Source organism: Narcine bancroftii, chromosome 3 (genome assembly GCF_036971445.1).
Source record: "Narcine bancroftii isolate sNarBan1 chromosome 3, sNarBan1.hap1, whole genome shotgun sequence".
Taxonomy (NCBI): domain Eukaryota; kingdom Metazoa; phylum Chordata; class Chondrichthyes; order Torpediniformes; family Narcinidae; genus Narcine; species Narcine bancroftii.
In genome coordinates this window covers 355,670,408-355,695,882 of record NC_091471.1, presented here as the reverse complement: position 1 = coordinate 355,695,882, position 25,475 = coordinate 355,670,408, and the positions used below count along the sequence as shown (strand labels likewise).

General features: G+C 40.1%; 1 protein-coding gene across 5 annotated transcripts in view; it reads left to right on the top strand.

The window, feature by feature from the left end:
• The window catches only part of rptor (regulatory associated protein of MTOR, complex 1), a 339,346-nt gene extending 324,212 nt beyond the window's left edge, over positions 1-15,134 (top strand). For all 5 annotated transcript variants that reach the window (XM_069929956.1, XM_069929955.1, XM_069929957.1 and 2 more), the window contains 4 exons: positions 1,941-2,027; positions 2,407-2,523; positions 12,576-12,705; positions 14,374-15,134. In XM_069929956.1, coding sequence (XP_069786057.1) covers positions 1,941-2,027; positions 2,407-2,523; positions 12,576-12,705; positions 14,374-14,442 — 403 coding nt within the window. In that variant the 3' untranslated portion in view covers positions 14,443-15,134. The remainder of the gene's footprint in view (positions 1-1,940; positions 2,028-2,406; positions 2,524-12,575; positions 12,706-14,373) is intronic.
• Positions 15,135-25,475: the final 10,341 nt, after the last annotated feature.

Here is a 25,475-nt window from a genome sequence, read left to right as displayed (position 1 = left end):
AGTTGTTACCCCTCCACCATCAGACTACTGAACAATAAATTCTATCAGAGACTCATTTAAGGATTATTACTTTCCACCTTATTTATTAGTGAATATTTTCTGTGTTGAACAGTTTTTGCACATCCTTCTTGTTTACATTTCTCTCTTTCGTATATATATCTTTTTGCATTACCAATAAATAAAAATTCTGCCTGATCTTGCAGGAAAAAGAATCTCAGGATTGTGATGTCGAGTTTGTGCTCTGACAATAAATCTGAACTTTGAGGCCAAATCATTAGGTATATTTCAAGAAGATGGTTATTGGTTCATGATTAGTAATGATGTCAAAGGTTATGGGGGAAAAAGCAGAAGAATGGGGTTGAAAGGAAAAACCTCAGCAATGATTTGAATGGTGGAATTCAAATTCTGCTCTTGTCTTATAGTCTCAATAAGGTGCCATTCTTCTCTTATTTAGCTGTGTTTTCCAAACACATGCATTATTTTCAAATATATTTTTAAAAGTATTTAGCTTTTATATTCTGTAAAGTGCATTACATTTAATGCTATTTCAGTTTATATCCCCCCCAAAAAAGGAAGACCTCTTTATTCATTAATGTGATTGTGGATGTCATAGGCAAGGCCAGCGACTGTTAAATGACCTGATGGGCTATTTCAGAGGGTCATTTTAAAATCTACCCCACTTGTGGTCTAGAGTTGAGTATCATCAAAATTATAATTCATAATTCAGTAAAACCTCTGTTCTACGAAATTCAAGTAACCAGCAGCCTCAAGCAAACAGCAAAAAAAATTGCGGAAAATAAATAGGTAAAAAATGAGGACGTTTAAAATTAGCGTGCCTCACTGTTAGTTCATCAATCACACAAGACGCAATCTTAAGCAACCGGAAAATTCACTTATCTGGCATCTTATCCCTATTGTGTCCGATATCTGGGGTTTTACTGTATTTTAGAGATTTTTACATCTGGAAGTTATTCAAAGCCGAATAATTATTTCTCAAGATTGATGACTGATATAGAATATTATCTCAGTTTATGCGCAAGGATAAAATGAATGACTACTTAACCTGTTTCACTGGAAGAATACCCCACTAAGCAAGCAGATGGTGTCTTGACACCCAATCTTCTCTGAATGCCGCCACTTGTGACGATATTCCTCCTGAGTAATCACAGAAACTGCTGGGAATACTCGGCAGATCAGGGAGCCTCTGAGGAGATAAACCATTAATATTCCAGATCAATGATTCTTCATAAAACCTAGCCGACCCAGGCTCCACACTCATGTCCAAGATCTGTGAGAACCTAGTTTTTTTCAGTGGTAAATTAAAATTCATGTAATATTTTCACGTGTTTGTAAATGAAAATAAATTCTACTCACCTCCCCTGGAAATTGAAAATGTGTTTTCACATGAGAAATTCATTAACCTGCTAATTGTGATGTCCAAATATTAATTTCTGAACGTGTTACACCTTTGTTCTTTCACCTGATTCAAGATGAAGATAACACAGAAACATCTTCCTTCAGTGGCGATTGGCTGTAAGTGATTAGCCATATTTAATGAGATTGCTGTTGGGCACGACCCCACAATGTGTTATAGACTTGGATAGCACACCTACCGTGTCCATGCCTGCCTTTGCACACATCTGCACAGTTTCCATTGATTGCATTTGGCCCATAGTCTTCTCTAGTTCTTGCTGAGAAGTGGAAACTATCTTTCCAATTCAGAAAAAAAATATTTGGACTTGAGATGGATCACGGATCGTTCAGTGGACAAAATGTGCTAGATCTGTCCAGCATATAATTAAAATAAATAATGTGAGCAGTTGTTGAAGCTTTATAGCTGTTAGCATTGGCTTGATGAGCAAAATATCTTCAACAGGTTGTGTTTGGTCGTCTGCTCAAAAGTGGAATGACAATCTGGTTGTCACTGTTTGTTTCCACAGCCGAGTAATGACTTACAGGGAGCACGCTGCATGGGTGGTAAAAACCTATCTACAGAAGTCTTCAAAAGGCAATATTATCACTGTAAGGTAAAATAAAGCTCCGTTCTTTTAAATAGTTGAAATGATGATTTGAAGTTCCAAATGTGCTTCAGAAGTATAATTACATCTGTCATGAGTTTGCAATATGTTGTGAATTACTTAATTTGAGATGAAGATAATTGTTCATTAAGAATCTTTTTGCTATTTCTTTAATTGGGAGAGATGGGAGCTTTGATTTTTAATTTAATTTTGCAGCTTTGAGTACACATAGGAGACTCGTTTATAAATCTTTTGAATGGTGAAGTTAGTGCAATATTAACAGGATCCCATTTATCCTGGTCATCAGCAAATCTATTTCTTGCATGAATAGGCAGTCCTCAAAGAAATTAGAGACACCTAATTTTCTCTTCCTTGTTCAATTATTAAGTGTAAATGGAGATGTAAGGTTCTTTGACCCACGGATGCCAGAGTCATTGAATGTGATTCAGACAGTTAAAGGACTGACAGCACTGGACTTCCATCCCCAGGCCAATCTGTTTGCTTGGTAAGTGAATTCAAATGGTTAACTTCATTTCCATTTCTACAAGGAGAATAAACACTTAAGGAGCAGTGTTCATTTGCCATTCAAAGTGAACATATATCCATTAAGCATGGTAGTAATGGTTGCAATACCAAGCTAACTTCAATCATGACCGCACATGGGTCTGACTAGTCCAAAGAATGAACAGGTTTGGTCCATAGCAAAGTCTTTTCATTTTGCATCTGCATTTGAATCCTCTAATGCAACTGGTGCCCCCTGCTGACTTTTTAAAAGAGCCATCAAATTTGTCCCACATTTTGCTCTTTCTCCAAATCTCAACAAGAACTCACTGCGTTCCAAATCATGACTTGCTGCCTTAAAACAAATTCTCTCTATCTTGCCTTCATTTCATGTCTTTCCCTCAAGGACATCTGTTAATATTCCTGGTGATACACACACGCACAACTCACAGACACACACACACACACCCATCACTCTCTGAATCAGCCAGCTGGGAAGCCACTCAGAGAAACAAAAAACAAGTGCAGATGCTGAAATCTGGAGCAAACAATGAGATGCAGGAGGAACTCAGCAGGTCAGGCAGTATCCATATGTAGAAGTGGTCAGTCAGTGTTTTGTTTTGGGACGCTTTATCAAGACCCATTATTGAAGCCATTCGCTTCACTGGCACTTAGTGCAGGCAATGATCACTAGCCTTTACAGCAACTTTCACAATAGGTAACAATGGATTTTATTAAGTCTTTCCCACACTCGGATGTTGACATCCCTTCTGAGAGTGTGTGATTTCTAAAGGTTTGCTTGCATTTGTACTCTTCACTTTATGAACCGAATAATACTGTATTCCTTTTGGACAACGTCTTCACCATGTCCTCTCATTTACAGTGAAGGTGGGGACAGGTGTTGGTCTCATGTTCCTTCGAGCTGATCTGTCATTCATTAATATCATGGCTGATCTGGTTTAGTTTCAACTCTTATTATCCAGTTCCAATGTAGAATCCTCCATCCTAAAAATCTTAGCCTTGCATTGCTTGCAGGCTGAGCTTCAGAAAGTTCATAGCTTTCCGTCATGATAAATCATTGACTCCCTTATTCTTGAGGTTTTGACTGCCTTCCCATCTTAGACCTCCAATCAAAAGTGAAGCAACATCATCTCTATCATGTTTAAGCCATCTGATCCAATTTTCTGTGTCCTCTATGTACATCCTCACGGTTCATTAGATTTCCACATTCTTTGGCCTTGCACTGTACCTAAAAATGGGGCCATTAATAAAACATTAGCCTCTGAGAAATACCATTAAATAATTCCCTTCTGTCAGAAAAATAACTTCATCACGACAACTGTCAGTGCTTTCTGTACCTCAAATAATTTTGCATTTGTGCCTTCATAGTTCCTTTAAGCCCCCCAAAGATTTCAATTGCAGAACCATTCATGTAGTTCTGTTTTTAACCTTTGAAGGTCTACTTGCCCATCAACTATATTAACGTCATTAACCTTTTCCCTTCCATCCATGGCAAGGAGAAATTATGTCAAGGATTGAGGATCTTTCCAATTTTCTACCTCAATGGGCTGTGAAATATTTGTCAAATATAGCCAAGAGCAAGAAAATTTACGATGTAGGAATATGGACAAATGATCCACCGTGGTTCTGGTAAATGATAAAGGGGATCTAAGAGATGATGCAACCAACTATATATGTATATTTAGAGTCTTCTCCATCATTCTGGGGAGGGTGCATCAGGAGGACTGCATGCAGTTCTGGTCTCCTTACTTGAGGACTTTTGGAGGCGATGCAGAGGAGGTTCACCAGGTCGGTTCCAGGGAAGAAGGGGTTGGCCAATGAGGAGAGATTGAGTTGTCTAGGACTACTCGCTTGAATTTAGAAGGATGAGAGGGGATCCTATAGAACGGCGTTTCCCAAACTGGGTTCCATAGAACCCAAGGGTTCCATGGAAAGGCTGCAGGGGTTCTGTGGAGAAATGGGTAGTAATAACTAAAACTGTTTTTATTTAATTTAAATTATTTTTTACCTGTGTTTCGAAGCAGTTGCCTCAACGCTAACAAAACAAAATGGCATCTTGAAGCCTGACTTCAGCACAGACACCAGGCTTCAAGACACCATTTTCAACCAATGTGACTAAGATTTATTTTGGTGCGAAGCTGGCCATATTTAAAATGTAAACTTTCTCCCCCTTCCCCACCTCATTCGCTCACTCCCTCCCCTCCTTCCTCTCACTGAGTTTTTTTGTGGGAACTGGTGATGAAGTCGGGAGGACGCCAGAATGATGTTGGTCGGGACCAGGACCTGTATTGATAGAGGCGTCAGGGGCTATGGTATGTTTGCAGTTGGGGTAACCAGCGAAGGCAACGGTGGCTCCAGCACCTGGTCAGCGAGGATGGGGTTAGCAATGGAAGTGTTGAAAGCTCAGTCCTGTGGGCAGCAGGGGCCGGGATGCAAACCCATATCAAAGGCATCAGGAGCTCCACCTCTGAGCAGCTGGGGCTGAGGTGGATACCTGCATCCAGAGGCATTGGGAGATCTGGCCTGTGCGTGGCTGGGGATGGGTTGGAAGGTCGGTCGGTGATGGTGGTCATTTGGGGTCTGGAAGGTCGGTGATATTTGTACTTGAAAATTGGTTAATATTCCAGTTGAAGCAAAATAATCAAATTCTGAAGAACTGGGATTTTGCAAGCACTGCCTCAAATTGCTTACTGTTTAAGAAAAATAATTTAAATTAGTCTCAACCGCGTTTGAACCAGAAGTTGACACCATTCAACTTCCAGTCAGCTTCTGGTTCATAACTTTTTAAAATGTTTTTAGTGAGTTTAACATAATCATCCTATATGCATGTTCTACTAATATAACAAAGGATTATCATAACATTTACATATCATATAATTAATATAAATGCTCTAAACAACAAATTTCATCCATAATTGTTAATTTGACATTATTTGTTAAAATAGGGTTCCTCAATTTCCAAGTGTTCCCCAAAATGGTTCTGCAAGCTAAAAATTTTGGAAAGCCCTGCTATATAAACATAAAATTATGAAAGGCATGGATAAGATTGAAGTAGGTAAGTTAATTCCATTGGTAGGAGAGACCAGAACTATGGGATATAGCCTCAAGATTCAAGGTAGTACATTTAGGACAGAGATGAGGAGGAACTGCTTTTCCCAGAGGGTGATGAATCTATGGAATTCGCTGCCCATTGAAGCAGTAGAAGCGACCTCAGTAAATATATTTAAGACAAGGTTGGATAGATTTCTACTTAGCAGGGGAAATAAGGGATATGGGGAAAAGGCAGGTCGGTGGAGGTGAGCCGATCATCAGATCTGCCATGATCACATTGAATGGCGGAGTAGGTTTGATGGGCCGGATGGCCGACTCCTGCACCTACTTCTTATGTTCATTCAGTGTGTTATTGAGTGGGCTGTAATTGCCAGGTTTACCTCGATGAAAGAAACAATCTGCTGGAGAAGGTTGGTGTGTTGAGCAGCATCGGTGGAGAAAAAGAATAGTCAATATTTCAGACAAAACCTTTCTTTGAGGCCACTTACCTCTAAGATAATTTGCCATTTGTTCTTTCCCTTGGCATCTTTTCTACATCTTTGGATGATTAGAACTGTCATTCTTCTTCCTTTCAGCAACTTTGGATACATTCCATTCAATCCAGTTGACTTTCCCAATCTTTTTTTAGATAGCTGTAGGAACATTTTTGTTGTCACTGTAGTGCCACTTAATATTGATTTTACAGTTGCCTATACTTTCTGCAATAGGTTTCTTTTCCGACATTATTATTTATTGCTGTTTCCCTTTTTCATTCTAATCTTTTATCTTTAAAGATCCTATGAACTCTTTGTTGGGTCACTTTTCCTTCCCTCTTATTTCCATCCAGACCACTCAATTATTACTTTGCCCCTCTGTTACGTGTGATCAAAACAGGTTCGGTGGGTTCACGGTCCAGACACAGGCTAAACAAACGAAGGATGATCTTTATTACACACATGGAGAAATAGTAAGGAGAAAACACAAAACAACTCTTAGTGCTTTAAACAATGTAAACAATCACGACAGATACAGCAATCTCCTGTATCTGATTACTCTTTCTTTCACACACACATGCAATATTAGTAACATTATTCAGTAACTAGCACATTCTTACTCTATAGGGACTTCAACACATACTCCTGGTTCCCTGTGCCAATGAGGTATGGCTTAATGCTAAGTATCCCCAAACAGTACTACAGTCCCACTCTCAGTATAGTGCACACCTTACCAATGGGTCCTCCAGCGATATCCACTGTTTGTGACCTGGCATAGAGCAGAAATCATAGGACCAAGGCTGCTACACATGGTAGACTTTTAAAATGGAGTAAGCTGGAGAGTCCAGCCCAGGTAATAACTAGTTGATTTAAATGGGCCAATGGTCAGATGCGCACTAATGGGTGGGCAGAGTCTAACCTTGATTGCAGGTGATGTGACTCCAACTATGTTTCAGATGGGGAGGCCACATGTCCCTCCACAATGCACGTTCCCTTCGGGTTTCAGATGGGGAGGTCATGTGGGCCTCTACAATCCACATTCCCACCAGATTTCAGTCGGAGAGCCATTGGTAAGGTGTGCACTATACTGAGAGTGGGACTGTAGTACTGTGTGGGAATACTTAGCATTGAGCCATACCTCATTGGCACAGGGAACCAGGAGTATGTATTGAAGTCCCTATAGAGTAAGAACGTGCTAGTTACTGAATAATGTTACTAATATTGCATGTGTGTGTGAAAGAAAGAGTAATCAGATACAGGAGATTGCTGTATCTGTCGTGATTGTTTACATTGTTTAAAGCACCAAGAGTTGTTTTGTGTTTTCCCCGTTACTATTTCTCCATGTGTGTAATAAAGATCATCCTTTGTTTGTTTAGCCTGTGTCTGGACCGTGAACCCACCAAACCTGTTTTGATCACACGTAACAGAGGGGCAAAGTAATAATTGAGTGGTCTGGATGGAAATAAGAGGGAAGGAAAAGTGACCCAACAAAGAGTTCATAGGATCTTTAAAGATAAAAGATTAGAATGAAAAAGGGAAACAGCAATAAATAATAACGTCGGAAAAGAAACCTATTGCAGAAAGTATAGGCAACTGTAAAATCAATATTAAGTGGCACTAAAGTGACAACAAAAATGTTCCTACAGCTATCTAAAAAAAGATTGGGAAAGTCAATGACCCTCCACAATCCGCACTACACCCTCTGGTTTAGATTGCAGTCCATTCAATCCCCTGTTCATGTTGAAATTAGATCTCCAGTTAAACATCTCTACATGTAACTGTTTCATTTCCATACTGACTGCAAGGATCTTTCCTTTTGTGAGCCAAATGATTTCTGACCTTCCTTTCATTATTATATGGTTGACTTTGATCTTTTCTTCCCACACACGACATGAGTATTCCTATAACTATAAGCACACATAAAAGCTTAAACTAAATCCAACTTGTACAGTTTCCATTGTTAAGTTTACCTGAAATTGGAATTGCCATAAAACTGACATTTCATGAGAAAGATTCACATCCAGTTCCATTCTGTGCTGTTATTTCTTTGAGTGTGTGTGGGAGAGAGGGCAAGGTTATCCAGTACATAGAAAACGGGGTATAGTATAAAGTGCTCCAAGTTCTTCGTTCCTCTGTCTTTGCATCTATAATCTGCATGATGAAGCAAGCAATATGTCAGATTGCTTCCCTCTTCCAGTCAATTAATTTTGAGTTGGTTCTTGAAATTTTCCCATAACTTCAGTATTTTGCATACGAATGAAAAGATTTATTTAAATACCTTTGTATCGCACATATTCTATTGAAGGCCAAAGAAGCTCAACTGATGAAATATGCAGCGAAACAGCAAATTCTTCTTTGTCAGTTGGCACACCATGTCCCAAAGTAAAGAGAAGCTGTGTGTATAGCCTGGAGAAGTGACAGGATTCGATAGCTACATTTTTCTCCTTAAGAGTATCCGAGCAAATCAATATTTACTTCAACAAAGTTGTTTTCAAGAAAAAAGCCAGAAACACTCTTTATTAAAAAAAAATACCCCAGGCTTCTCTTGTTTTTCCACTGAAAATACACCAATGAATCCAACTTTTATATACTGTATATTTAAATTTGGACATACGGCACAGGAGCAGGTCCTTTTGGCCCTTGAGCCTGTGCTGTCCAATTAACCTACAATCCCTGGTACACTTTGAATGGAAACTGGAGTCCCCATGGAAAACTCACCGCACCGGATTTGAACCCCAGACCTGATCACTGGCAATGTAATAGAGTTGCACGAACCATTTTTAATTTAATTGACTAGTGATCCATGTTGAAGCATCTTTTACTTCTAATTAAGACCATCATTCTTACTGGTCAGATCTGAAAGGTCTTGGTCTGATGTTGTCAGGATGATGGTAGGTTTATAGAGGTGCCCTAACTTTGTCAGAGAGCATGAGGGTTCTCCGATATTTGCATTAAACAGATATTAGAAGTCAGTAAATGATTATTTTTTAGTAACTGCAGAAGCTGAAAATCTGAAATTGCTGGAAACACTCAGTCAGTATCAGGCAGTATCTGTTGAAGGAGAGACCTTTGACTCAATTTCTCTTCCTGCAGAAGCTGACTGATCAGTTAAGTATTTTCTGTTTTATAATCCAACTAATCAGGAACAAAACCCAAGACTAGTCCCTTGTTTAGATGTTATTTTATTCTACAAAGCCTTTGTGTCCATAAACTGCCTTTTCTCTTTTAGTGAATGGCACAGTTCTTGCACTCCAGGTGAATCCATTGGACTACTTCACTAGTACCAAAATGTACCACTAGGCCCATTGAGTTTGTCCTACCTAAATACAACATAGCCATAGTGAAAACACAATCACAAACAAAAGAATGAAAACAAAGGCTTAAAAAACTGAATAAAGACAGCTTAATTCAATAATTCAAAAACCTGGGGTATTATTCATTAATGTCCAAAATATCAATCTAACTTCAGACTAGTGTAGTAACTCAGTCACACCTCTGTTTCACCTGCCCTGAGTGAGGTGAAATGTCTGGCATGGTCAGCTCTCTTCTTCCCAGACTGCAATGAACTTGCACATTCCATAGATTGTAATATTCTACTCCAGATGTTCTTAAGCTGTTAACATTTATCGTATGAGTATTCATTTATATAAATGTAATTTTTCATTAAAAGTCACTGACGAAAGATTGAATAGGACCAGACACCTGTGTTTTTGGAAGTTTAAAAGAATGTGAGAAGATCTCATTGAAACATGCAAAATACTTCTCTGGCTTGACATCACCATTAGTATTTCACAGTCATTACAAAACTACAAGAATTTTACTATTTATTACAGATCTCCTTTTAATATTTCTGCATTTCATGTGTTTGTAATTTTCTACGTCTCTCTTCCAAACTGTGGATCATATTCAGTACCTTCCAATCAATAGGAAAATTCCAGAATCTGTTGAATTTTGGAAAATGATCATGAGAGCACCCTCTTTCTTCAATGCCATAGCTTTCAAAACTTGGTGATCATCAGGTCCTTGGGGTTTATCAGATTCCAAGCTCTGTATTTCCTCTGGAACTTTTTATTAACTAATAGTTATTTCCTTTGGAACCTCAATCTTCTGTGACCGTTTGTATTCCAGTATTTTTCATTTTTGCTATTTCTCCTACGAAAACAGCCACAAAATAGTTGTTTAATTGTTTGCCATTTTTTTATTCCCCATTATAAATCCTCCCATTTGAACCCATAGAACAGTCTGGCACAGGAACTTCAGTCCTTCTAGTCTATACTAAAGGATTATTCTGCCTCATTCCACTGACTGCACCCCTATTTGATATCCCTCCATACCCCTCCCATCCATATACCTATCCAAAGCTTTCTTCATTGTTAAAATTGAGCCCACATTCACCACTTCAGCTGGCAGCCCATTCTATACTCCCACCAATCTCTGTGTGGTTTCCCCTCATATTGCCCTCAAACCTTTCCCCTTCTACCCTTTACCCATGTCCTCTAGTTCTTGACTCATCTAATTTTAGTAGAAAAAGCCTTCTTACCCATAATTTTGTACATCTCTATCAAATCTCCCCTCGTTCTTCTATGCTTCAGGGAATAAAGTCTTTAACTGTTTAACTTTTTTCTTGTAGCTCATTTCCTCAAGCCCTGGCAACATTCTTGTTCATCTTTTCTCTTGATCTTATTGATATCTTTCCTGTAGTTAGGTGACCAAAACTGCACACAATACTCTAAATTTGGCCTCACCAATGTCTTCCACAACTTTACCATAACATCCCAACTCTTGGACTCAATACTTAGATTTATGAATGCCAATATGCCAAAAGCTCTCTTTACAACCCTATCTGCTTGTGTTCCCAGATCTCTCTGTTCTACTGCACTCCTCGGTGTCCTATCATTTACCATGTACAGTATGTCCTTTCTTGGTTGGTCCTTGCAAAATGTAACACCACACACTTGACTGCATTAAATTCCTTTTGCCATTTTGCAGCCCATTTTTCCAGTTGAAGCTTTGAAAGCATTCCTCGCTGGTATTTTTTTAAATTTTTGCATACAACAGTCTTGTCTCATATTCTATTTTGTCACTTTTTAATCAACCTCTGGTCTTCCTTTGCTGAGTTCTAAAATGCTGCCTGTCCTCAAATCTGCAGCTATTTCTGTCAACTTTTCAAAAGCCGCCTCTTCAATTATTGTCATCTTTAATTCCTTTTGTCAGCAATGTTACTTTTTGGTTTTTGTGTCCTTCAGGAAGTTTTTTTTAATTTTCATTATCCTTTTGAATGCTAGCTAGCCATTGCTAGTCCACTGTCAAACCTAGTATTGTCTCAGTCAAACTCTCCTGCTATATTTTTCATATTTTCTGAAGATTTGCTAACCTATTTTTGGGTTGAACTCCTTGACTTCCAAACTTGATGCAAAACTCTATCATGTTATGATCACTCTTCCCTCGGGATTATAATTTAATCCTTTATCATTGCACAAGATCTAAAATGAATTTTGTTGGAATCTTGCTGGACCTGCTAGATTAATACAGATCCCTGCATGCCCCAGAATGCAACCCCAATGCCTCAGAAACCTCCTGCACCACTACATAATTCTGAAGTACTCTTCCATAACCCCTTAAAATTCACCTGCAGCCTTGGTCCATTTTTCACTCATTTCATTGGTGTTGATTTGGACCAAGACCTCTGACTGTCTGCTTCAGAATTTTGATCAGTGACATCTTGGAAACACCTTGCCCTAATCCTAGTTATCTCTATTACTTCAAATACATTTCTTCAGTCAATAGAATCTGCAAGAACACCTATATCTGAAAGTAGACAATGTCTGCATTACTACCATCATGAATGCACTTCTGTGTCAATGCTTTGGGAGAAGGAGAAGGAGCAGAAGCTGATTAATCAGGCAATGGCAGATCTCCAACCTGAGGTGCAGTTCAGTCCAACAGTACAGCCAATAAACCAAGTCGGGTGCTTTTCCTGTGATTTGGGAATAAGCCGTCAATAATATTTCTGGTTGATTTAAGTGGTCAGGCTTCTAGAGCAGCAGTCTTTATCTTGATTAAAGTAGAATAATCATTAAATTCATATTCAGAATCAGAATTTATTGTCATGAAATGTGTTGTTTATATTTATATAAACCACCTTACAAAGTAAATAAAAATAGTGCAAGAAAAATATAAAGCAAGGCAGTGTCTGTGGTTCATTATTCATTCAGAAATCTGATGGCAAAAGAAAAGAAGCTGTCCTTGTGCCCTGAGTGCTCAACTTTAGCCTCCTGTACCTTTTTCCCCATGGTAGCAGAGTGAAGAAGGCATGGTCTGGGTGGTGGGGGTCCTTGAGGATAGAGGCTGTTTTCTTAAGACACCGCTTTCTTAAGAATATTGGTTCCATTTCCAGGGTTGTATCATTATTAATTGCCTGGTTGTATAGTGGAAGTGCATGCATTTGGTGTTCACTCACCCCAAAATTTGTACCTCATGCCAAATGGTAAATGTGTTCTCGATCTTTCAGTGGCTCCATGAATCAGTTCATTGCTGTATACAATGCAAGTGGGGACGTGATAAGCAATATTAAATACTATGATGGATTTATGGGGCAGAGGATTGGAGCTATTAGCTGCCTGGCTTTCCACCCATATTGGGTAAGTCATATTTTGAAATTGTTCCACCCACACGTTTCCCTATCCATTGTCCTTTTAACGTGTATCATCCTTCAGCATGTGCAGAATTTCATGGACAGAGACAAAGTCAAAGTTGCTACCCCTCTCCACAAGCACTAGTTCTGACTATATTATCTTGATCAGTGGCTACCTAAATTGCCATCTCTGTATGTCATTGATTTTTGGTAGGTTCACATAGGGAAAAGAATAGTACATCTGATGTTCCCCTTTTCTTGGAAAATGGTGCAGAGAGCTTTTAATTTAAATTTTTAATTTGGACATGCAGCCCTTCCAGCCCACAAGCGTGCACCACCAAAATACATCCATGTGACCATTTAATCTACAGACCCCATCATCTTTGGAATGTGGAGGAAACCAGAGCCTTTTACTGAAATGAAAGGAACTGCGTCAATATCACTCCTGTTGCCATGGGTTATGCATAAATATTGTGTGAGGACTGGATTGATCAAAGATGAATTTAATCCTCGTGATAGGGAATCAAAGTAAATATTCGATAGTTCTGGATGCACTGGATAGTCGGCACTGGTTGAGTGCACTGTGTTCTAGTGTCCAGTAGAATGGACCTTTCTCACTGGTGAACGATGCATGCAATTTGAATTTAAAAGGAAGTGTAAAGATGGTAGAAATGGATTTGATGATTAGCTGCTGCTTGGCCTGTTGCCTATTCTAACAAAACTCTACACTTGTTTTTTTCTTCAGAAGACCAAATGTTCAGACTGATATTTCGTTTTAATTGAAAAACTCTCACTTACAATAGGAAGACCCAATTTTATTTTAAATTTAGACATATAGCGTGGTAACAGGTCTTTCTGCCCCATGAGCCTGTGCCATCCATTTAACCTACAACTCTGCTTTGATGGGTGGGAGGAAATAGGAGTGCCTGGAGGAAAACGATGCAGACACAGAGAGAACATAAAGAGCCCACAAATAATCATCTCAATGTCGATGAAACTGTCTCAAAGTCATCTGACCTACCAGAAGTGTCAGCAATTGGGAGGAGATGGGATTATCAGATTTGGGATCCATTCCACTATATCGTCAGTATCTCTGAATTTTTTTTGCTCCATGCAAATCAAAACCTCAGACATACAGCACGGTAAATGGCGATTTCGGCCCAAGAACCTGTGCCGCCCAATTATAACCAACTGGCTTACACCCCCAGTACTTTTTGAAGGGTGGGAGGAACCCAGAGCCCCTGAAGGAAACCCACGCAGACATGTTGAGAACATACAAACTCCTTACAGAACGCTGGATTCGAATCCAGGTCCTGTAACAGCATTGCGCTAACCGCTATGTTAACTGTGCTGCTCTTTATTTAAGGCTAAATTTAGGGCGTTTCCCCCCCCCCCCGCCCCCCCCCCCCCCCGAATGTTCTTCATGCCAAAAGTACTGCAGGTCATTAATAGTTTGGAAATAAAATGCTGTGAGGTAATTCTCATTGGGCCCCAACCATAAGCATGATTATTATTCACTTTCACTTCTGCTGCCTGTTTAATGGACATCAGCTAGGGGATGAAGGTCTTTTGAGCTGAATTGTTTTCTGGTACTGATAATTATTTCGTACCACTGCCTAATCTTTTGAAAAATCCTAATTAGTGCTCATTGATTATTTTGTGCTTTTCTCAACAGCCTCACTTAGCAGTTGGAAGCAATGACTACTACATGTCAATATATTCAGCTGAGAAACGTATGAGATAACACAGAATCACGTAGCCCTGCATTTCAACTTGATGGGGATTCTGGCTGTTGAGTCAGACGTCGTATACCACTTTTAATGTACATATCGAATCATTTACTTGAACGTCTAGCAACAGGTGCTGCAAGTCATGACTTGAACAAATTTTCCGTAATATATTTCAGCTGGAGTGGCAAAATTCACAGAAGAAGTCACAGCACAGCTGCCAGACTGTACTCAAAGACTTGTCTAAACCTTCAGAATATTTTTTTTTCCTTTTACAAATTAGATTTTAGAATTCAGATTAATATAATTTTTCATGTGATGACTGCCTGAGGAGGCATCGCATCTGTATACATTACAAATCCTCCCAGCTTCCTCAGTGAGATAACATGGAGAAAGTGTAGCTTACTCCGAAGAACTATTGAAAAGCTACATCTTTCAATGTGGTTGCTTTTGTAAGCATTATTTTATCCATAGACTAAAGCAGAAACACAATAAGAAAATCATGGCATTGTGAAAGTTGTACAGACGGTTCATCCCAAATTTGATTTGTGAGATTTTATTTTGCTAACTAATGGCTGGTTGTGATAGGAAAATCCAATCAACTCATACAAATAACCAATGATGGGACAAGTGAGCTGAGCAGGACCTGAGTGATGCACCCATATCTATTGTTGATTGTAAATGAAACATTAAAGGATCTGGAAACTAATCTATGATTGTTTTCCTGGTAATAGCAATGCTTTCAATCTTCAGACTTGTTAAACCAGTTGGATCTCCAAAAGCTGATGCGGCATGCATATTATTAAGCTACGTTGTGCATTAAACACAGTATTATTTTATGATCTACATCAATTTTAAACAAATTTAACACTGACTTTCGTTTAATCCCAGGCAAGAGTAATACACTAGTAGCAAAGAAATTCCTGAATACATTAGGGTACAGTGAAAGGTTATGCTTTTTCATACTTAATAGTTTTCAGTATTGGATTTTTTTATATTGCCATCTTTTTTCTTTTGGTGCGTTTTTTTGTTAAATGTGTAATTCATTATTTCTTGCATTCATGGACTAAAGATTAATCATGCCTTTTTTCAGTGAACATTGAGTTTGAATTATCCTTTTGCGGACACAGCGTAAATTCCAAGTTATCCAACCTGGCAGGTGCTCATCAGCTCAATCCACAAGACTTGAACGTTGTCTAATTATTAGAAACCAAAATTTCATTTAAATCCTCTGTGAACCTAATACAGAATAGTTAAAACGTAAAGCTTTTTGTTGACAGTTAAGCCAAATCTGCTGCTTACCCAATCACTTGCTCAGTTTTGAAATCAAAGCCATCCGATGTCGCATTTCCTCATAAGAAGAAGCAGATGAACTTACTAAGGTAATATAAGTGTGACCAACTGACAGCATTGTTCCTCAATCCTACTCCATGAAATCACAGCCAGCCCGATCTTTGGTCTCATCTCTAAACTTTATAAGCCCCTTTCCTCTGCAGACCAAAAGTCTGCCTTGGCTTTGAATGTAGTTAATGACTCAGCTCTCTGGGGAAGAAGTTCCTCAGTCCTCTGCAAGAAGTTTGAGCTCATTTCAGTATCAATGAGGTCAACCCTTTTCTTTACCCTTACGCTATTCTCACAGATCTTAACCTGCTGAGTCCCTTCAGAATCCATTTCTTCTAAACTCCAGAGAGGAATCCTGAACATCTTTATCAAAATTAATTTTTGCTTTGAGAATTAAAGAGAAGCTAAAGTTTCATGAAGCTTCATTTATCACCTTTATAAATTCAAGTTCTTTAAATACAAATATATTGGAATGCAACTGAGAACATCTTTAGAGGCTAAAAGGAGATTTTGAGGTTATATCAATATGGTTGTTCTTCTCGCTGGTCATTAGTAATTTACTTTGCACAAACTGAAAAATGCCTCACAATATTTTATGATCAGTTTTTCTACTTTTTTTGTTCTGTTAAAAATGGCATTAAAATGAGCTTAACTTGCCTTGTAGAACACCTCAAGGAATATACAAGTTAAAACCCATGCTCCCTCTAACTATTGCTCTGGGCATCACTAAATTTTGATGCTATCCCTTTAGATAATCAACTTCAATCCTGGTCGGCACAAATCAGATCAGTTAGTCAATAAGATGCAAGCCCAGATAAAACTTGTGTTACATGCCATATGGGAGCTGGGTCATTAGATTTTTAGCTAGCTCAAAGACACAGTTTGGGTCTCCCTCCTGGTTTCAAATAAATCCACCCAACCAAGCTTCTGGGAAACTAAAGACTTTATCCTGAGAACCAGTGAAAGTAATTTTCATAGTAAATTGATGTACGCTCAGTATTAGATGACATTTTACAGGCAGTGGTAACTTCATCTAGTGGTGTTCTACTTTGTAACCTGATGTGGAACAATAAAATTCACCAAAAAAAATGGAATTAGGATGTCTGTGTTGAAGCAAAATTCCAATAAGTTCTTTTTCAATGTATTAGTGTCTAGGGAAACAAATTATAAATCACATTCAAGTTGAAAGCTGCATTTTTAAATATGCATGTATATACCACTTGTTGAAAATGTATTGTGAATTAAGGATATAACTATCGTAACTCTTCCAATTCTTCAATATTTAGCTTCCACGTTTGGTTATTTTTATTTACTTAGAAATCCACAGTGCGAATTATTGCTAAATCAACCTCTACTACAAATGTGTAATTCTTCCTAAAGGGGATAATGTCTTTTCATTGTTGGTTAAAAACACTCCTATTACAATTTGGCACCTCATCTACTAATAAATGATTCTTTATTTCAACTTGCAGGTTTGTTTGAAAATGAGTGGCTTTTCATGTGTATGTCAGTTTGCCTTGTACTGCACTCATTTGGAACATTTTCACCTTGATTGTCTGTGTTGGGGGAATCTTTGCTCAAGGATTAGAATTGCATTCTTCCAAAGGTATCCCTAGAAATGACTGAATTAATTATTCAAAACTGTTAATCAAATAGTTATTTTGCCTCAGTGAGGGAAAAAAATAGAATTTAACAAAATAAGTTTGGTCATGAGGCAAGCTCGCCATTGCATCATTCCTTTCCCTTTTGAATACCTCACTCAGACAGAACTAACACAAGTGTGCATAGATGTTTTAAACTCACTAACTTTGATTTTGTGTTGATCTATTTAGTTTTCGTTAGTATGTTCACTTTGTCTCTTAATTGCATATGGGGTTCATATGCTGGGTGTTAATTCATTGAGGGAGGATGTATTGATGTAATACCTCATGAGCCATTGTTCTGAATGACTGCTTTTTAGATGAAATTCACAATTGAAACTATATTGGCAAATAAATCCAAGATACCTGGGTATGTATCTTCAACTTTAATTGAGCTTCTGCACTGGAAATGAAGGACGTGTGTCCTCAAAGCCGGGAATGGGATTGTAGTTCTTATCAACAAAGTTGGAATTTTTAAGAAAATAAGATTCAATTTTACCTGCCGTTGGAGTAAAATTTTGCATTGCGGTTCTTCTATCTTGTTTCATTCAGCCGCAGTTTGACAGCAAGCACGATCCACTTAATACCCAGCACCAGATTGATACCAGTTCCAGATTCTGAATGATTACTGGAGGTCGATGAGTTAAAGATTTATAATTCTAGATACAGTTGGTATAAGGAGTTATCAGAAGTTTCTTCCTCCAAGTGAGATAAGGTGGTGAGTAGTTGTGACTTTTTCACACCTAGGGTCATGAGGCCAATCATATCTCTGACACTGGGTCATAACTTTCAGTTTTTATTGAATTTGTTTTTGCTGGTGATTTATTTAAAAATTGTGTTCTACAGATGAGATGTCGGTGCAGGAGATGAAACCATTTTCTGCATTTGTAAGCATCAACCAGGCCCTCATGAAATACATGACAATCTGTTTAAACTGAACCATGCAGAGTGTTTCAAGGCCTATCTCCAAAATGGTATCTATCTGTTGCTATCATCTATATTAGGTTAATTTCTCCCTCCATCCCCATCCACCTTGGCCCACTCAGCAACCCCACTCTCTCACATGCATGCAAGCAGTAGTTTGGACTTTTATTTGGTATCTGACTTGCTAAGTGATGAATTTTTAATATGTGTATATTTGCATTGTGCTACATTTTGTACATTGGAAGAAGATGAAAAAGAACCTTGTTGTTTAACCCACAGCCCTGTTGATTCCTTGGTTTATTTCATTTCCCCCACTTAAAAGAGAGAAAAGGACATGGGTTAAATGTGAGAGGGGAGAAGTTTAAAGGAGGAACTTCACACAAAGAGTGGTAAGAGTATGGAACCAGACACCGAGTGAAGTGGTGAATGCAGGCTCAGTTTTCACATTTAAGAAAAACTTGAACAGTTCTCTGGTCTGCGTGCAGGTCAGAGGGAATAGGCCAGTGGTTCTCAACCTTTTTTGTTCCTCACTTGCATACTACCTGAGGTACCCTGTATCTTACTAACTGCAGAGCACCTATGACATCCTAAGGGATTACTTAAAGTGGTATGTGAGTGGCAAAAAAGTTGAGAAGCACTGCATTAGGCAGAATAATATTTGAGCACAGGCTGAAGGGCCTATTTCTGTGCTGTGGTATTGTATGGTTCAGTTTCAAGTTTATTGTCCCTTGTATGTGGTATAGTAAGAAAACTTGTTTTACAAGCAATCCATCTGGTCAACCCAAACACAGTGCAGCAATGAAAACTGCAGAGTTGCAGGATCAGTTAGTACAGAGTAAAGGTAACATTATTTTGCTGGCGTATTCAGGAGTATGATTAAGGCAAGAAAGAAAACTGAATCGGGTGGTGCATGACCTTGTTCCCAAAGGGAAGAGAGTGTAGCTGGAGTGGGATGAGGCTTCTAATGCATTGGCTGCTTTTTAGAGGCAATGAGCAGGGAGGGGGTGTGTGGTGGTCTGAGCTGTGCTCACAACTCTGCAATTTCATGTGGTCCCATAACCTCACACAGCGGTTAGCACAATGCTGTTACCGCGTCAGCAACCCAGGTTTGAATCTGGTGCTGTCGGTAAGGAGTTTGTGCGTTTTCCCTATGTCAGTGTGGGCTCTGGTTTCCTCCCATCCTCCAAAACGTACAAGGTTATAGGATAATTTGAGTATAATTGGGCAGCATGGTTTAAATGACCAAAATTGGCTTCGACCATGCTGTAAATAAAAAAAATTAATTAAAATGAACTCACAGTGAAGTATTCTGACAGGATACCTTCAACGGTGCATCTGTAGAAGGATGCGGGTGACATACAGAATTTCCCCCCCTGACAGTAATTGAGTTGTGTGGATGGGAGGTAGTGGTGAAAGATGCTAGTGTACAAGTGAATGAGCAAGGTAGATCCACCAGAAGTGAGATGCCAATGAATCTGGTACTCGGTGCATGTACCGCCACTTAAGGAAGTCCCAGCATTATTGACAGGTTTGTGGTGCAGAACCTAGAAGTTCCCTCTACCACTGGCCCCCGTTGGAGAACGGCGGAACACGGAGCAAGCTGACAGATCGCTTCTCCCAAGGTTGAAATTAGCCCCATTGAAAGCCAGAGGTCAGTAGAGCTGCATATGGGCTGTCAAAGGGAAAGTTACTTTCTACCATATATACGCGTGTAATAGTTGTACCATGTAAAAGATGACACTTCAGTTTTTGGCCTGCCTATCCATCCGAGCTGCAGACGCCCCGAATGCAGGCTTATCATCCGGACATGGCTGCCTGCCCAATCATCAGAACGACTGAGGTACTTAAAAATTGATCCACAAAACTCGACTATTTCATGCATATATTCGGTACCCTCTTTATTTAAAATTGATGGATTAAACTGTTTGGGTTAATTTGACCAGTTTTTGAATGTTTTGTGAGAATCTGTGTGGATCCTTGCTGTGCTTGCTCACATTTCTCCATCATGCATCATTTAACACAACTGCATTTGTCTCGACCCTTGTATGCTCTTTCTCTCTCACCTGGAATGAATTTACCATCCCACAAGCACCTAGTAGTGAGGAAATACAATTAGGTTCTTGGTTAAATTCACAAGCATGGCCAAAAAACCTTTCTAAACAATAATCATTTCCATCCGAGCCCCTTGGGTGACCATCTGACTTGGGATCCTAAGATAGCTGTTTGTTTGCTTGGTCCCCACCTGGAACCTGTTTCCAGCTAATCTGAGATTAAGTTCGGCCTTCTTGTGATTTGGAATGGGGGAGAAAGGCTTTGGCACTAATTAATTGAAGGCTCTGATTTCTATTTCAAAGGTCTGATTGATTTTGTTTTCAATTAAATTGCTAGCTGAAATGTGATTCAGTGCAGCTGTTAACCAATTTACCAGACAAGGGTCATAATTCATTTGAAGTGGACACCAAAGTTCTTCTAACCTATGTAACCATTTTTGAGATGAATGGGGGTGGGGTGGGTGGTGCTGTTTTGGCAGTGTTGAAATTGCCGTAAGAGATTGCTGTTTCAGTGCAAATGTTGTGAGAGGTCGACTGCAAGCCTTCCCTTTGTGGCTGCCTGATCACAGTTGCTTGCAGAGGGAAGACACAAAATGAAGGGCCGTCACTCCACCATGGAACACTGTTGCTTTCGATCTACTCTAAGAGCTGGCAAGCAACTGCATTGCAGGCATGAGGAAATCTGAGGTATGAGGAGATCGCGTCTTTCGGAACCAAGTGCTGAATTTCAGCGAGTTCATTGTGCAGCCCATTTATCCCCCCTCTCGCCTCCTGTGCAGCCTTCCCTTCATCTATCCACCATCCCTGAAACTCTGTCTGAGATGCAAGTTGTTTCACTTTCGCATTCTCTAAATACAGAGCTTTTCCTGCTTTCAGTAGGCCTTGGAAACTGCTGCATGCACGGTTCTAAAAAAGAATCAGCACTGGATTTTGTGCAAGAGTGGGAGTCTGTAGGTTTTGCAAGAGTGTTTAAAAATATAGATTTTTCTGGCAAATGTAAAATTGGCATTGGCATAGAATTGAAATGAGAACAAATTAAGTTTAATGTCATCTGTTCTGGGCATGGCTGAGAGAGCCTTGGAAAGGACCATTGGGTTCAGGTTGAATTGAGATGTCAAGAGCTTCCTACTCCTCCCCAACACTAAATCTCCGCACTCTGAGATACAACTCGAGGAATATATTTTGGCAGCTCTGTCCCCGGTGAAGTCTGCTGTCATTAGCAGGTCGTGTTGCCTCTGCACCGTAATGTATTTATTCCGGCGCACGAATCGCCGAGAAAGGACAGCGTGCACTTTGGAATCGGTACAAGAAATTCTTATCAAGTCGGGCTCTGAAGAGAGAAGCAGAGTTAATGGTTCAATTTGATTTTTATTGATCAATGCTGATCGAAGGTCGTTGACCTGAACCATTAATTCAGTTTCTGTCTCAACAGATGCAGCTGAGTATGTTGAGCATTCTTGGTTTTTATTTCAGCTTTGTAACATCTGTGGCATTTTGTATTTATGATTATGTTGAGGATCTTCTTTCTTTATCCGGTGCAGTGGAGGGGGAATGACTTTATACTGTTTGAAGTCTTGTATAATATTGTATTTTCAGTTTTGTTCCCTTTTCTTCATTGTACTGTATTTATTAAAAAAGATTGAAGAAGTAATCTTTTTTGTTTGGTGATAGCCTGGTGTCCAGGAACCTGCCAACAAATGGATTGAAGGCTGTGCAGACTGAACGTCGTTTCATACCCAAATGTTTTGTTTAGTTGGACGCTGGAGTAGTGTCCCCTTCCACTCGCATGTGTGGCTCCCCTGCTGCCTCCACTCCCTTTGCCCATCACCCTCACAGACTTCACCTTCCTCTTCCCATCACTTTCGCATCTTCCCCAAAGCAATTTGTTTTGTTTATACCCCAGGAGAGATCCATTCCCTCACAACATATTACACAGTTTCCTGTTTTTTTTTATGATCCCTCCTCCACCCAGTGATAAAGGGAATATAGGAATGACCATTTGAACAGGCATCCTGTTTTATGTTTGTGTTAAACTAATGCCCTGTGTTTTATTTCTGTCACTATCCATTTATTTCCCTTCCTGTAATTATTGTGATGTCAGTTCATAGATTCACTCTAAGTGCCCCATTCTCAAAATGATCGTGAATTCATGAGGTTGATGTCATTTAAATGCCAACATTGCTCATGTAATCACTGACATTTCTCAGCTGTGTATTGTAGCTGTCATCAGCGTATTACTCTCTTCGGTTCTAAATTGTCTCAAGTTTTCAATTGTTTTTCTCTCGTCAGTGATAATTTTTCGTAAAGATTCTCATCAAGTCTGTACTAGATGGTTGGATCAGTTCCTGGTATCAGCACTGACCAAATGACCATTGTAGTCCACGGCGAGAGAGCTTCTGAAGTTCTCCTTCACCTCATGTTGTGGATGGTGTGGAACTGGCTGCTCTGAGGCTCCCTGCACGGGGGACCTTTGTTAATAGTTTGAAGAATAGGTCTTCCCCAAACACTTCTCCATCGGAGGTGAGACGGGATGACTGCTCATTGTCTCCCTCTGAGCCCATGGATTCGTGTTCCAGTCCTGGGAGGGGCGCACAATCCAGGCTGATGCTCCCATGCTGTACAGTCAGAGAACTGCATTGCTGTGGGTCCTGTCTTGAAGATGTTAAAGCAAAACTATGCATTCTCTGAGAGCACATTGAACCTTAGAACAATACAGCACAGAAGCAGCCCCTTTGGCCCTTCTAGTCTGTGCCAAACTATCATTCTGCCTAGTCCCATTGGCCTGTACCAAACCATAGTCCTCACACCCCTCTCATCAATGTACCTGCATGTTAAATATTTTCTTAAATGCCAAAATAAAGCCCTCATTTGCCACTTCAGCTCATTCCACACTCACTGTGGGAAGAAGTTCCCCTGAAAGTACCCTTTAAACATTTTACCTTTCACCCTAAACCCATGTCGTCTAGTTCTTGTCTCAACTAACCTCAATGGTAAAAGCCTGCTTGCATTTACTCAATCTTCCCCCCCCCCTCATAATTTGCTATTTCTCAATCAAATCTTCCCTCATTCTCCGATACTCCAGGGAATAAAATCATAACCTGTTTAACTTTGCCCTGGGATTCAGTTCCGCAAGTCCCGACAACATCCTTGCAGATGAAAGTCCACAGTGGAATTATTTCCAGTACCCTGACCACCAGCAGATCAAAAAACCAGCTCATTGTCCCATGATTATCTGGAAGTTTTGCTGCACTCAAAGTGTGTGCTGCATTTTGAATGTCAAGTTTAGTGTATTATCATCTGATTTCACGAGTACAATTTGATGAAACAACATCTTCTGGTCCTAGGTTCAAAAGATGCAGACACATAACCCACATAACATGTGCACCCCTTACAATAAGAGAAAGAGAAGCAAAAGAGTTCCTTCAGAGGCACTGATTGTCTGTGGAGTTGCCTCTGCTCCCACAGCCTCTGTAGCTGCTCTGCTCGATCCATCGGCAACCCGAGCTCCAGGACCGAACCTCTGACACAATCAGGAAGCCTGCAGCCCCCTTGGCCCTTCAGGAGCCTTTCTTGCCCTCATCACCTTCTTGAATCTCTTGCCACCAGCCTTTGCAGGCCCTTCAGCCGCTGAGCCCCCCTCGCTGGTCCACTGCCATGGTCACTGTCCTGTCGAGTAATCTCCTCAGTTTTCTCCTTCTCAACGGGGGCTGCTTTCCCCATTTCTCCCACCTCTTCTGGCCGCTGTCGACTACCACCGCCACCTTGGGCACAAGCCACCTTGGTTGCATAATTTTACTTTTAAAACACCTTCAGCTCTTTCCACACAGGGTATTTAAAGCCTGTACGGAACCAGTAGCCAACACCACCGCCACATTTAGTTTTCACAACCTCCGCATTAAATGACCGACTGTGCATTGACAACATGAGTGTGTTTAATTGTAGTAAGATGTTTGGGGTTCTGGTCACAGAATGCCAAGAGGTTATGGTTAAGCGAGAGGGTGCAGAACGACTTACAGGATGTGGCCAGGACTTGAGGACAAGTCACTGGAAGAAACTGGTCCATCTTCGACTGTTTTACCTGGAAGTTGAGGGGTTTGTGAAATCATGAGGGACAGGTACAACATGAATGGTCACAATGGGGAGTCCAAAAAAAAAGACATAGGGTTCGAGTGAGGGGGAAGACAGAGGGTGGTGCACAACTGGATAGACCTAGCAGAGGAAGTGGTTGAGGCAGGTACATTACAACATTTAAAAGACATTTGGATCGGTACATGGATAGGAAAGGGTCAGAAGGATATGGGCCAACTGCAGGCCAATAGCACCAGCTTGTGTTGGCATGTTGGTCAGCATGGAGGAAGGAAGGATGAAGGGCCTGTGTGTGACCAAACATCACTGCCATGTTGGGACTTAGTTCGGCAGAAACCCCACCCTGAAACTTTCAAATTTCTCTGTGCTTCCACCTTCACAGAGAGGGGGTTTGACCTCCTTCCGTCTCAACACACCAGAGATCCTAGAAATAACGCACTTATGATGTCTTCACGTTTTATCTCTTCCCAATCGATGGCCGTGTCTTCAGCTGCCAAGGTCCGAACTTCTGGAAGTCTGTTCAAAGAATTCTCTGCATCTTCTTTAATTTGCTTCTTAAAATCTACTTCTTTGTTGAGGAAATGGGGGTGGAGAGCAGAAGGAAAGAAGACAGAGATAGGGAAGAGAGGGAGAATGGGGAGTGGACTAGCAAAACTGGAGGTCAATTGTCCACTCATCCTTTCCCATTAATCGCCCCCTTAGCACCTTCCCCTGCAGCTGAAGGAAGTGTCACACTTGCGCCCACACCTCCTCAACACCATTTGGGCTCCCAAACAGTCCTTCCAAGTGAAGCAACATTTGTGAGTCTCAGGGAGTCATCTACTGCTTCTAGTGTTCCCATTGTGGCCTTCTGTACATCAGAGAGACTGAAGGCAGACTGGGAGATCGCTTTGTTGAACACTTTTGCTCTGTCTACATCAATAACAGGATCTCCCAGTGGCCAAACATTTCAATCTGCACTCCACTCCCGAACTAACCTCTCTTTTCATGGCCTCATATACCGTCAAA